General features: G+C 46.1%; 1 protein-coding gene across 4 annotated transcripts in view; it reads left to right on the forward strand.

Annotated features, from left to right (window-relative positions):
* The window catches only part of KLHL3 (kelch like family member 3), a 50,231-nt gene extending 37,281 nt beyond the window's left edge, over positions 1-12,950 (forward strand). For 3 of the 4 annotated variants that reach the window (XM_062638040.1, XM_062638039.1, XM_062638042.1), the window contains 7 exons: positions 1,608-1,725; positions 2,226-2,423; positions 3,220-3,321; positions 5,617-5,745; positions 7,624-7,764; positions 7,974-8,117; positions 8,370-12,950. In XM_062638040.1, the coding sequence (XP_062494024.1) occupies positions 1,608-1,725; positions 2,226-2,423; positions 3,220-3,321; positions 5,617-5,745; positions 7,624-7,764; positions 7,974-8,117; positions 8,370-8,398 (861 nt within the window). In that variant the 3' untranslated portion in view covers positions 8,399-12,950. The remainder of the gene's footprint in view (positions 1-1,607; positions 1,726-2,225; positions 2,424-3,219; positions 3,322-5,616; positions 5,746-7,623; positions 7,765-7,973; positions 8,118-8,369) is intronic. The other variant, XM_062638041.1, reaches the window with a different exon arrangement.
* The last annotated feature ends 919 nt before the right edge of the window (positions 12,951-13,869 follow it).

Here is a 13,869-nt window from a genome sequence, read left to right on the forward strand (position 1 = left end):
TCTGCTGTCTGCTTGCTGGTGCTGAGAGGAAGTTGGTAGAACATAGCTTTGGGGTATCATGAAGGGCTGTTGTGACCCTTGTTGAAGGACTAAAGTAGCTAAGAATAAAGCAAACAGTGAACCAATGAGTTCAGAGGTTCTCAACATCTACAGCATGACCTACAAGTACAAACTCAAACCTTCTGCAGGTCTCCCTTCTTTTTAGCTGTAAAGAAAGAGAAGGTGATGATCTTCAGTAATCCTGTTACTGAGAGACTTTCATGTGGTCTGTTGGTCCTGCTGGTGAGGGATTAGCATTAATTCTGTAATCATGCAAAGCTTTCCATGGAAGGCTGTTACACAACTCGGAGTCAGGCTGCTAATTTAGACTCACTTTGCTTCCTAATGTCATGTTCTCATCGTTGTAGATCAAAGAGCTGCTATTTTCAGGCTCTTCACATGCTTCAAATTGCTGTCTAGCTCTGTGCTTTACAACAGCCCAGACTGGAGTTGAGCTTGTTACCCGGGTGATCTCAAGTGACAATCTTTTATCCCCTCAGCTACTCACAGCTGCCTCGCAGAGGTTAAAGCCAGTTTCCCATCTACTCTTTGACTATATCTAAAGCCCTGTTATCTTGCTTCTAGCTCATTGGCCTGGTAAAAACCAGACTGTCTTGAGCAGTGTTTGCTCCTCCTGATGTGCTGAGATAAGGGGAGCAAATGCTCCCTCTTGATAGCCATGGAGGGTTGAAGGAAACAGGGCTGTTCAGAACAAAGTGCAGGTCAGTCTGTTTGTAGGTGCAGGTGATTTGGATGTGTGGTTGGTTGGTTTGCAGTGCCCAGCTGGGGCTCAGCAGTGATGCTGAGTGCAGGTTCCTGGGACCACTGCAAGTCAGCAATTCCATGGGGAGTTTGTCCCTGTCATGCAGACAGGGCAGATTTGGGAAGAACCACACTGCGTACTGTCCACATCTTCTCACTTTTCCAGTGTCCCCATTTGCCAGTGAGGGAATGGAGTCTGGGGCTGGGTGAACCTTTGGCCTGACCAGAGCAGTTCTTTCATTCCAGAGATGGTCTTTGGTCACCTTCACATAGATCTTCTCTGTTTATAATGAATTTGGGACTTAATTACTGGGTTTGCATCAGTACATATTGCAACCAGAAGCCTTAATGAAGCTGACAAATTACTTCCTTCAGCAGCCCAGCACCCTGGGTGTTAATAGTCCTGGTGATTCCCTGGAGTGTCATCTCCCTGCAGGTGGCAATACAGCTGTCAGGCTTTATTTGCTAAGTGGCATCGATTGTTTTTAGCACCACCATAGAGGTAATGACTAAACACTGTGCTGGCTGTGGGAATTACACTGGGATCTGCTTCACTTATAAATACTTATGCAGGGAACCTTGCATGTACCATGGTGCCAAAGCGGTTTTGTGTTTCCTGGGGAAATAGTGCACGTTGCCCCCATTGGAAATGGTAAAGAAGGTTTAATGGGGCTGCTGTATTTAGTGTGCATTAAATTGGAGATAGCTTTTTCCCTCTTGGAATACAAGTGACTGAAATAGGTATTGCTGCAGAAGCTTGTAGTAGGCCTGCAGCATGTTTTTAGCTTCTTGTCTTCCCTCTCCAGGTGATGATTGTAGTGGGTGGGCAAGCACCCAAAGCCATTCGCAGTGTGGAGTGCTATGATTTTGAGGAGGAGCGGTGGGATCAGGTTGCTGAGCTTCCCTCCCGGAGATGCAGAGCAGGTAATGAGAACTTTTGCTGCAACCTTCTTTGTTTTTCGTTGTGCAGCTCTTCAGCACTGGATACAGGTCCCTCAGTCATCCCTCAACCAGCTTTCCTTGCTGGTTTCCTAGTGAAAATCAAAGGAGCTGAGTCAGTCCCTCCGAGTGCTGAGGAGTGGGTGATGGAGATTTGTAAGTTGAGAGTGCTCCCCTGAAGACATCTGACAGGGCTGCGAATGTGGATCACCATCTGGTGTTCCCTGTGCCCCAGAAAATTACTCATTCAGGTGTGAAATGCATCTGTGCCTTATGATGCCATTTATTTATGTGCATTTCACCTTCTATATGACACATATGTTTGATCATACTAGGTTCCAATGCTCTTAACCTGCAGAAGAGGCCAAGGATGTGCCATGGTTCTGCTTCTCCTCCTTTCTTACGCACTCCGACAGAGGTCTGATGACACTCACTTCCCAAACTGTTTGTAAAACCTCTGTAAAGTCCTTCTCCTCTTTTCTCAGGTGTGGTGTTTATGGCTGGCAATGTTTATGCTGTCGGGGGCTTCAATGGCTCTTTAAGGGTACGGACGGTTGACGTGTACGATGGCGTGAAGGACCAGTGGACATCCATAGCCAGCATGCAGGAAAGACGAAGCACCTTAGGCGCAGCCGTGCTCAATGATCTCCTGTATGCAGTGGGCGGCTTTGATGGCAGCACTGGTAGGTGATGGGGCAAAAACCAGGCAGTGCCTGACCTGACAAATGTGTTCAGAGACCCCTGCAGAGCCTTAGTGAGATTCCTGCCCCCTTCCTCTATGATTTGTAGAGAAAGAGCCAGGGATTGGGTTTACTGCATGTTGTAACTAACCACGTGCGTGTTCTGACCCATCAGTAGTTGGCAGGGAATCTCACTCTAGTGTTCTTCTTTAGTGATACAGCTTCTTCAGTCTCATTCTCTGTGTGAATATGCTTTTTATGGACTGAAAGGGGATTTTTTCCTTGTTTTAGTTATATTTTTCATAGCAACACGTATAAAATGCCAGCGTGGCACCTTGTGGGGTATGTGTGGCTGGGATTTTTCTTGGCATAACTGCATGTTTAAATTCACACCTCTGCCTCTGCTCTAGAGCTTTGCCACTTGGTTAAGCCCTAAATTATCTCAGCTGGTGATGAGTACAATTGCAACAGGGTTTGGGGGTAGTTTCTAAACCTCTGCATGGACATTTTGTAATGCTTGAAAGGATGGAGGACTTCTGGGCTTGGTATCTGAACTCTGCTCCATCTTGGTGTCCCCAGCACATTGCAGGGGCCATGGGGTAACTATTTCCAGCTGCTGAAGTGGCGTTGACACATTGGTGCCAGCCTGAAAGACAAGGGATTAGAGAATTGGGTTACAGGAGTGTGGGGGGAATTAGGGGCTTGGGAGGAGGTGGAAGGCAGATGAAAGTGCAACACCAATCTTTTTTTCTTCTCTTTTTTTTTAATTAGAAAACCTGTGTATCCCCTTTTTAACTAGGTCTGGCATCAGTTGAGGCCTATAGCTATAAAACCAATGAGTGGTTTTTTGTGGCTCCCATGAACACAAGAAGAAGCAGTGTTGGAGTTGGAGTTGTGGAGGGTAAGAAAATCAGCAGCCATGTCCATCAAGCAAATGTTACTGTCTCAAAGGGAAGCCTGAAAGGTTGAGTGCAATAGGAGGGGACTGCAGGGACTGTTCTCTAGACTTGTTGGTAAAGATTTATTTTATATGATGTAATTGCTGCAGCTTTTCCCATTCTCTTCTTTATCTTAATGAAAAATCATGTGTACCTTTCCAAGAGCCTCAGACCCATATCAGCCCAGCCCATGCCTCCTGTGAATGCCATTAGGTGTGTGCAGGATTCTTTCAATCCATATTCTTCCTGGGCAGCTTCTGGCTGGTGAAGGCCAGTGGTCGCGTGTAGTGTATGTTGGTGCCATCAGGAAAGAATAGGTTTAAATAGAAACCTTTTCTTCCTTTAGCACAATTGCTTCTGAAGCAAGTGAAAGGGGTTTTCGACCTTGTCTTTAACATGGCATATACCAGTTTGCAATTAGTACAGTGCAGAGCAGCTGCTGGCAAGAGCCTTGTTATAAACTGCAGTTTGAAGTGGTTTGGTTTGACCTGTTTGTATGGGGAATACCTGAAGTGTGCTTATGTGTATATGTGAGAAGAAGGAGGGAGATAAAGTCAGAGTAAATAGTGGTGGTTGTGCTAAATTTACATGTTTATTTCACAAGCATCTCCTTCAAAACTGGCCCATGAGTGAAGTGCTGGGCTGCTGGGAGTCAGTGGGATTTGCTGAAGGGATTTGAATGAGAACAAATACCATGTGTGCTCGTGAGAGATGCTTTTCTATGGACACTTTTTCTACTGGAAACATGAAATCCTTTCCCTTTGCTTTGTTTGAAAGAGCAAATAAGCGTTGCACATGTTGGAGTCCATGAGAAAAAATAATGAGAGCATGTGATGGGGAGAAGAGTTGATCATGTTGTAGGGAACAAGCTGCAGCTTGTTCATCTGAATGTGATAAAGATAGATCTGATATCTGTGGGTACTGAAAACATCTAATGCTTGATGTCAGCCAGGGAGCTTTATCTTGTCTTGCCTGGTCTGGCACTCTTGCCTTGATTCATTAACTAACGCCAGGTGGGTTGAACCAACAGCACAAATAAGAGTTTGAAATGTTTTAAGAGGCAGGAAGATGCAGAAGGAGCACAGTCACAAACCTGATCCTTGCAGACCTCTCCTAGTGATCACAGTGTGAGGAGGCTGTAAGTGGATCCGAGGGAGAAAGAAAAGAGCTGGCCTCTTCTTGGAGCTTGTAAACACCAAGGAAACAGGAGGATGCAAAAGTGTAGGACTGTAGATGATAACTGCTGGTGGGAGTCTTGTGTGTATGCAAAGAATTGCATAGCTCATTTGTGGCCAGGCTCTGCTGATGTGGGTTGAAAATTGGTCTTATTCGTGGGTTTTGTACAAAAAATGGTGTTAGAATTTTCCTGCCTATTTGTTGAACTTTGTTAATGGCTGTTTGTTGTAATGAGGCCTGGTTTTGAACCAGAACGCCTTTGTGCTAGGTACTGTGATAAAGAAGCACAGAGAAACTCCTCTGCCCAAGGAGTTTACTGCCTAAATGCAAAACAAGCTGATAGACGATACAGGGAGGCAAGGTGAGAGTATCAGAAAGGCCTGTGAAAAGAGAACATGGTGAAGCATCAGCCTTGTTTCATATATGGCGTAGTAGTTCCATAATACCTGATGGAGACCAGAGAAGCACGTTAGTTGTATATTATTCAGCTTTCCTTGAGCTGAGGGTAGGGAGGGACAAATACCCCATGCTGTGAGGGTTATCTTCTGTGTTGTGATCACTTGGCACAAGTGCACCAGCTGGCCTCAGTTGTGCTAGCAGCATTGGTTGCTTTGGATTTGGCCCAGGTTCTTCAAGATCACGTCTAGGTTTCCATGCAGGTATTAGATTAACATATGAGGCTGTTGCATGTTTATTGCTCATGTGATACAGTCATTAATGTACAGTATCGACCTTTGACAGCACATCTTGCCTGAGCAGGAGGAAATGCTCGATCAGCTTTGATGTTACCTCTTCTCCTGGGCCAACAAGTCATTTGGAAAACCCTCTGGGCTTTTGGCTTCTAATTAAGCTGTTGTGTTGTTTCTTTGTCTTAGTTGACAGCTTTAATAGATTTAAATACAGTCATGTGAGTCTACTTCAGATCCTTCCGCTAGGATGTTCCCCAGGCATCCCAGCAGGTTTAGGCATGTGTCCCAGGGCTTCTGTCAACCAGGATCTGTCCTCACCTGGAGCTGTGAGGCGTGATGGTAACATACATCAGTTGTAGCTGTAGTGCTGATGCCAACGTGTGTCTCTTCCAGGGAAGCTCTATGCCGTGGGGGGATACGACGGAGCATCCCGTCAGTGCCTTAGTACCGTCGAGCAGTACAACCCGGCCACCAACGAATGGACCTACGTAGCTGACATGAGCACTCGGCGCAGCGGGGCAGGTACTGGCTCCAAGATGTGTTCTTAAAGGCAGATGATCACTGGGTTCTCCTCTGCTCATGGAAAGGAATGAGAAGGGTGTTTCGGCATTGCAGGGCTGGCAAGTGCAACCTGTTATTACCATCCTTTTCCCATGAGAGGAAAAACCATAACTGCTTGGAAGATGTGTGCTGCTCTCCTGACTTGGTTAAAATCTTGCCAAATTGAAATGAATTTCTCGATTAATGAAATGATGTTCAGTGTTTCCAAGTAGCCTTGCTAACAGGTGCAGCTCACTTACAAGCTAAAAATCAGCTTTCCAAATTGCCAGCTGCATGCTCAGCTGGGGACTGGAAAGCCAAGCTGCACCTCCTTCTCTGCTGTCGTTTAGGGGATGTCAGGTGGGTTTTCCCTTTGGATCTTCTCTGCAAGCATCCGGTGGGTGCTTTGCAGCACAAAGCACATCTGCACTGGGTGGTGTGCTGGTCTAGCCAAGGTAACAGAAATAATCTCAGGTTGTCCCTGCTGAGCTAGTTTTTAGTGTACCTTTTGCTGGCAAGAATTGGTTATTAAAGGAAAGGACAGGTTAAAAAAGAGTTATATTCTAATCTTGATGGTTTCTTATTTACTATGTGACGTTAGACTAGGTAAGCTCTAGTCCTTTCTGTGGCTGTTCCTGTCTGAAAGAGATAAAAACTTTTATCCATTGCATTTAAAATGATCTTCAGACATGTACGGTCCTGTAGCTCAGTGTGTGCAGAGGGTCCTTCCTGATGCCAAGGCTTGGAGTTCTCATTGTACAGTACCTAAAGCGGCAGTTGCCAGAAGATGGCCAAGCCTGGGGGCTGAGATGACCCTGCAGGTTAAGCTGTGGTGGGAATTCCTTTCTGAACTGGGCAGCTGGGAGGCTGCTCTCCACACATGGTCTTTCTTTCCTCACTCTAATACCTTTTCCATAACTCCAGGAGAGGCAAATACGATCACACACTGCTGGTTTGAATTCAGTTGAAGAGGTTTTTAGTATTTGCTCGATGCTTAAACCAAGCTCAGTGTTAGCTTATAGGAGAACACAATGAATATCTCGTGTTGTTGACAGCGTGTTGAAGCACAGCAAAACAGCTTGTGCCTGTAAATGGATTTTAGTGAACTGTCATTGTTTGAAACACTGAGTGCTGCTTTGCAAGTACATCCCCATGTGGCAAGTCCAGTATTAGGGAATTTGTACTCACCTGCCAAATAGCCTTGCAATTCTCTGTTTCCAACCTGAAAGCTGAGCTCCTCAGGTTGTGGTTGTCACCCAGATGCCCCTCCAGCAGTCTGTGGGGAGGGGACAGCCCGGTGCCACTCATTCCCAGTGATGCTGCAGCACGTGTCTATTGTACCCCTCCATCGCTGAACCCGTGCTCAGTGTTGGCATTGCCATCCCGATGCTGACATCTAGTGGAGGTGAGGACGGGTGTCCTCAGTTCTCTGGAGTGATCCCAAACCTGGAATTAGGAATCAGGCTAAAAGCAAAGGGCTGCATGGCAGAAAAGAGCAGGCAGGTGGAAACAAGGTGGGGTGGGATGCAGTGGTCAGGGATGCAAAGGGAAGAAAGAACGAGTCAGTCCGAAGAGGTTGAACAAAGGAAGTGTTGTGGGACTAGGCCTGATCTCAGGTAACATCTACCTGAGAAGGGGCACAGCCCTGGAAGACAGGACATCTGCCAGGGGTTACTGTGCAGGTCTGCTATGGTGGCAGTCATGAGTGGGGAGTTGACCACATGCTGGGTGATCTTGAGGTGCATGAGGCCCATGTTTTGGATATGCCTTGGAGAGGCCAAGGCGATACCCAATAGAAGAACCAGGGCTGTGCAACCCTTTGCCCTGTACACTTGGCTAATGCTGGGCTCTGCTTGGCAGGTGTTGGTGTTCTCAGTGGGCTGCTGTATGCTACCGGGGGGCACGATGGTCCCTTAGTAAGGAAGAGCGTGGAAGTCTATGATCCAGGAACAAACACGTGGAAGCAAGTAGCAGACATGAATATGTGTAGAAGAAATGCAGGTAACCACAATAAGCTGTTCTGTGGTGTTTGGTTCAGTTATCTGTGTGGGTTTTGATGTGACTAATGTGCTAGTGACGTAAGTGATCAGTGTTGTAAGCGATGAAAGTGGAAGATGAGGGATCTGCTGGGGGATGAATCAGAACATAGCAGGTGATGTGCTGTGGGAGATGAGTTAGCCCGTATCTAACCATCTGCACTCTGCTTTGAGGTGTGTGTGCGGTGAATGGGCTCCTCTACGTGGTGGGAGGAGATGATGGGTCCTGCAATTTGGCCTCGGTGGAATACTACAACCCCATCACGGACAAGTGGACGTTATTACCAACCAGCATGAGCACGGGGAGAAGTTATGCAGGTAAATAGTCAGTGGGAGAGCTGGTAATGGCTGGGGTCATTCATAAACTTGAGAGCTGTCCCTCTTGAAGCTTTGATCTTACATTTTGGTATGGTTTATGTTGTTTTCAGAAGAGGAAGCTTTCATAGAGATAGTAGACACCTCTCTGCAGGCTTGTTGTTGGTCTTCGGCTTTGCAGGAGGACCTTAACCACATCACAACCCAGGAGCTTCTCCTGTGATAACTGTGTCTGTCTGTCCATCCTTACAACAGGTGTGGCTGTGATTCACAAACCCTTGTGACACACAATCAAGCCAGTGCGAGAAGCAGAAGTGAAGTGGATCCAGCTGGGCGGTGTTGGGAAGACGACTGATCTCTGACTTGACCCATCTCATTGCTGTTAACGTCTTAGCATGACCACTGATAGGTTCCAAACATCATCTGCTCTGCGGTGGATCACGTAGCAAAGCGAAAATCCCTCTGGGGACATGTTCCATGCTAGACACGAGGTGTTGCTTGTTATCTGTGGTGCAATCAACTGTTCTTCTCAATGGCTAGTGTCCTGAGATAGACACCGTGCTTGAACTGCAGGCACTGAGTTTCTTGTGTGAAACAAAACTGCTACGATCGGGCACGTGAGTAAAAATGAACATTCTGGGTTTCTTCACTACTGATGCTCCGTGCACAATATCTTGTTGAACTACTTACTGTGCCTGGAGGGTGGACTTCACTACTGGGAGCGGAAGCTTCTGAGTACCAGCTGAGAAAAGCAGTCAGCAGAAATGAACTGGAACAGGGTGCTCTGGCTTGAGTGTGCCGCTGTCTCAGTCATACGTTTGTATATGCCCCTGGACTACTGTATGTATCCCTGAAATGCTTGTCGTGTGGTGGAAATAAATACCATGTGATTTTTCTACTTGCCATGAATGCTGTTTGCTGTACGTGGTGGGACCTGCTGGGCAGTGCCTTCCCTGGGGCTGAACCACACAAAACTTGGCAACCCCACAAAACCCGTGCTGCTCTGATGGGGTTTATTGCTCCTGTGAAACAAATGTTGCTTGGATAAGAAAGTATTCCCAACCCATGTATTTCAGCTGTGCTGAAAGCCCCAGTTCTAGCTCTGTCCAGCATCTCAATGCCATTTCATAATAGAGCATTTAAATGTTAAAAGAAATACCTTATGGTGCCATTAATGTAAAGACATTGCATACAGTGAGAGCCCTCTGTCACCCAAGCAGGGATTAATGAGCCAAGCAAAATACCTGCAGTGTTTTAATGCTTCCAGAGATGGAGATTAACTAATCACTGTCACTGTAATTGCTATTTTTATCTTGCCCATACTGAAGGTGTTCCTCTATTAGTATGAAGAATTTGTAAGATTATTGATACCAGACAAATCTAAATCCAGCTGTAAGGCAGCTATCTTACCTCCCAGATTCTTAGAGCTTTCTGTTTGAGATATTTGACTTTAAAATACATTTCTGTGTCATCTTGTGAGCTTTGGCATGCTTCAGCAAACAGGGGTGGACTCCCAAAAGACTCCCCAGCTAAAGGGACCTAATGGATATTTTCTCTCCTCTTTTCTTGTTGATCTTTTGTTTTCAGCTGAGGCTTTTTGTAGTGGGCAGCTGGCCTGCAGGGCCAAATCTGTCTCTGTTAGTGCTGAGCCCCAGCACCTACAAGTGATGTTCTGCTGGTTTCTTTCTCCATAGATCTGCTATCAGCAGGATTCCATGTGGCCTTCTACAGGAAAAGAGAAAAATACTGATTTATTTTGGAGGGATCTAAGGCTGCATCACCTTGTGCAGCTTTTGCAGAGGAGTGGGTTACTTCTGTAAATAAATACACTTTTAGTTGACATGGTCCTTGTAAGATGGGTGCCTGTGGAGGAAACAGCACCTGCTTTGCTGTGTCAGCTCCCACAGAGGGGGCTGACCTTCATGGGGAGCATTAGGTATCATCCATCTGCTCCTGTTTGGATGCTCTTGTTGCTACAAACAAAAGCAAACTGTCCAAAGAAATGGCAGTTTTATTCTTGATGTCTTCCCTTCCATTGTATGTCAGCTCAGAGGTCTTGAAAATAATAATAATTAAAGAAAATTAGTCTCTTCTGTAATACCCTTTAAATTTTGCTTTGGATTCTACACTCTGCAGTGGAATGTGCCAAAGCAGTAGTGTGACATGCTGCTCTTTTACGAGGTGGAGCTTGCTGTAAAAGCTGTTGAGGCTGGTAGGAACGTGTCCCTGACTGCAGCTGCCTTCAGGTCGGAGTCCTGAGATGCATCTTTACAGTGACATAACAAGGTGATGCCTTGTTTTTGGGCTGACTCAAATTCACTGCCCCAAAAGCAAACACCAAAAGGTGTTTCCATTTCATGCAGCCCACTGGAATAGAGGCTAAAATGAGACAGGCAAAATGTTTTGGTCAGAGTTAGCCTCTCTTAGTCTGACATGACAAGGGTCAAGGGCAGTCATGCATTTGGGCACACATGGCCCTCATATAGGGAATGTAAACCTGAATAGTTACTCTATAGCCCAACTACAGCTCAGTAGTTTGGAAGTTACCAGCTAACCTTCTCACAGTTGTGGCATCATGGGAGCAAAGGCAAATATCCAGAGGCTAAGAGATAAAAGCTTGCAGTTAGTACTAGAGAGATGCAAGTCTGAAATCTGCCCTATTTGTCAGGTGTGAAAGGTGGATGTGCTGCTGAAGGCTGGATAATTTCCCCCAGTGCTGTACATCTCTTTATAAGCCTTCCTTGCCTATAAGGAAAAAAGGGTTTTGGTGTTTTTCTGCTATTGTAAGATGGCATTTTCTGCCCATTGCTGGCCTAGACCTGTGGCTTGCTGGACAGGGCTGGGCTCAGAGCCCTTGCTAAGGGTGATCGAGGCTGTTCCTGGCTGCAGCTAGTTCTTGATGGCAAATGACACGTTTCTTCCTCTCCTTCACAAACGTTGCAGTGTTATGCAAGTCAAGTGACCTCGTTTTCCAGCTATGCAATACGAACAACCATAACTTGTGATGAACCAGCTGTTATCCCCTCCCCTCCTTGAGATGCTTTTTGAATTTGTCTGTCTTTGGCGTGTGGTTTCATGTTTGTATTGTTACTTCTGAGCACCTGAGCCAGCTCCTTTACAGATTGCCTTTTTCTAGGACTGAAAACGCAGCATTAGTGATAACAAATCTCACTGTAAATATTTTTATAAGACAATTTGAAATAACTTTTTGATTGCTTTTTATGGTCATCAACGACGCTTCCGTTCAATCCTGGATCCAGTTCTTACACCCAGTGCAGTTTTTGCTGGACGTGATGGAGGTATGAATCTGTTTTCTGCACAGCAAATCACATGTTGTAACTAAGAGCTGGGATAGCTCTGATGTTGATGTTAGAAGGACAGCATTGGGCTTGACATTGTAGGATAAATTGAACTCCATTACCTCGGCCACCTGTAAGCTCTTAGGTTATCAGTTATTTTACCACCATTTCAATGCTCTGATTTAATTTTCTCGTGCCATGTGATTGTTTCCTGGTCAGCTTGGTGGACAAGCTGTCTTTTGGTGGTTTGGTTTCTCAGCTCCAGTGCGGTGCTGCTGGAGGATGGAGGATGCCACGCACACAACAGTGATTGTGCAACCCCTCTCCCAGGGTGCCAAAACCAGTGTAACTATTGCAGGAGGTGTTGTAAAAGCTTTATAAACCAAGCTCAGGCTCCTTCCCCTCAGTGGTCCTTTGTGAATATGAAGGCTTTCCTCAGCTCTCTCCTGATGCTGGGTCTTTTTGGGGGTCACCATGTGCTGATCCCCTGTGGGATCCCAGCCTTGGTTTTCCCAAAGCTGACTTTGCTCTTGAGGAGGAAGCATCCCCAGGGATGTGCCCCCACAAAACCAACAGCATCCATGAGGGGATGCATACCACTGGGTTTGCAATCCAGCCTCGTGTGTTAAAGCAGGACAGATTCGCTTCAAGTGATCTGTTTAAACGAGTTTGAATCAAGTCCATCTTTTCCATTTGTGCCTAATAGATAAATTGGGGGTGATTAAAACCATTTTTCGGTTCCTTCAGTTAAGCCAAATCCTTTTTTTGTCCAGATGTGTACAGCACTGTAATTACCATAAATACACTTGGCAGCATTTGCATGGCACCACCATGAGAGCTTAGTCCTGTTCTCTCGTTCGCAGTGTTTGGAGACCAAACTCCTTAATACCCAGCGAGGTGTGATGTTTGTCAAGCTAACGTGATGGTTCAACAGATAAATACAGCTTCTTTTAACCTTTGGGATCTGTTACTAATAAACTGTATCAAAAGCAGTTGCCCCCTTAGCTTAACATCATGCCCCCAAATCACATTCCCATGAGCGTAAGTTGTTGCTCAAAGCTACGGTGTTTGGGAGTGTGCTCGACAGGATAGGCTGGAAATAAGTTAATTCACTCCTTTTCTCTGCCTTCATCTTTGTTTATGGGTCTATAAATTATTTTCCTCTACAATGACAATAAATATTGAGAGATTTTATTTGTATATTTTCTGTATGAAACCCTCTGAAGGGTAATGAATGATTGTGAAATGATTTACCTGGGTGTGAAATCTTTGCTCCTGTAAAGCAGACTCGGTGGGTTCAGTTCCTGACACTATAACAGAATGAATTGACTGTTTTAAGCTTATTTTCTTAATTAAAGACTTTTTTTGCATGAGTGTGAAGGACCAAGGACTCTGCAAAGCAATTCTTGTGACAACTCTCTTGTCCAGTGCGACGAATGACTCGAGAGCCAGTCTTCACTGACATATTTATATTAGCAAAGGAAATCATGTTGTAGTTCCCCATTCTTTAATTTGAATAAAAACTGGACTAATGAAATCTGTCTGGGTTTGTCATGGTTTTGTCAGCTTCATCCTTCCCCTTGCCTCTTTTTCCCCACCTCTTTAATAGAATCATAGAATCATAGAATAGTTTGGGTTGGAAAGGACCTTAAGATTGTCCAGTTCCAACCCCCCTGCCATGGGCAGGGACACCTCACACTAAACCATCTCACCCAGGGCCTCGTCCAACCTGGTCTTGAGCACTGCCAGGGATGGAGCATTCACAACCTCCCTGGGCAACCCATTCCAGTGCCTCAGCACCCTCACAGGAAAGAATTTCCTCCTTAGATCCAATCTAAACTTCCCCTGTTTCAGTTTTAACCCGTTACCCCTTGTCCTGTCACTGCAGTCCCTAATGAAGAGTCCCTCCCCAGCATCCCTATAGGCCCCCTTCAGATACTGGAAGGCTGCTCTGAGGTCTCCACGCAGCCTTCTCTTCTCCAGGCTGAACAGCCCCAACTTCCTCAGCCTGTCTTCATACAGGAGGTGCTCCAGTCCCCTGATCATCCTCGTGGCCTCCTCTGGACTTGTTCCAACAGTTCCATGTCCTTTTTATGCTGAGGACACCAGAACTGCACACAATGCTCCAGGTGAGGTCTCACAAGAGCAGAGCAGAGGGGCAGGATCACCTCCTTCGACCTGCTGGTCATGCTCCTTTGGATGCAGCCCAGGATACGGTTGGCTTTCTGGGCAGCAAGTACAAACACTGGATTTACTTGGTGTCCTTTGGAGTCGGACAGCAGGACTCACACATGCTGATGCTGGAGGAGATGCTGCCCTGGTGTTCTCCTGGTGTCTGTGATGCTCCTTTCCCAAGGGAAGTTTAAGGCCATTTGGCTGCTGGGATGCAGGAGAAGAGTGTTTCTCTTCGGGATGGAAAAGCCCTTGGTTAGGGGCAGCAATGGCAGAAGAGAGAA

This window comes from Pezoporus occidentalis, unplaced genomic scaffold (assembly GCF_034315485.1).
Source record: "Pezoporus occidentalis ecotype Australia unplaced genomic scaffold, CSIRO_AGI_Poc_V1 ctg55, whole genome shotgun sequence".
Classification (NCBI taxonomy): domain Eukaryota; kingdom Metazoa; phylum Chordata; class Aves; order Psittaciformes; family Psittacidae; genus Pezoporus; species Pezoporus occidentalis.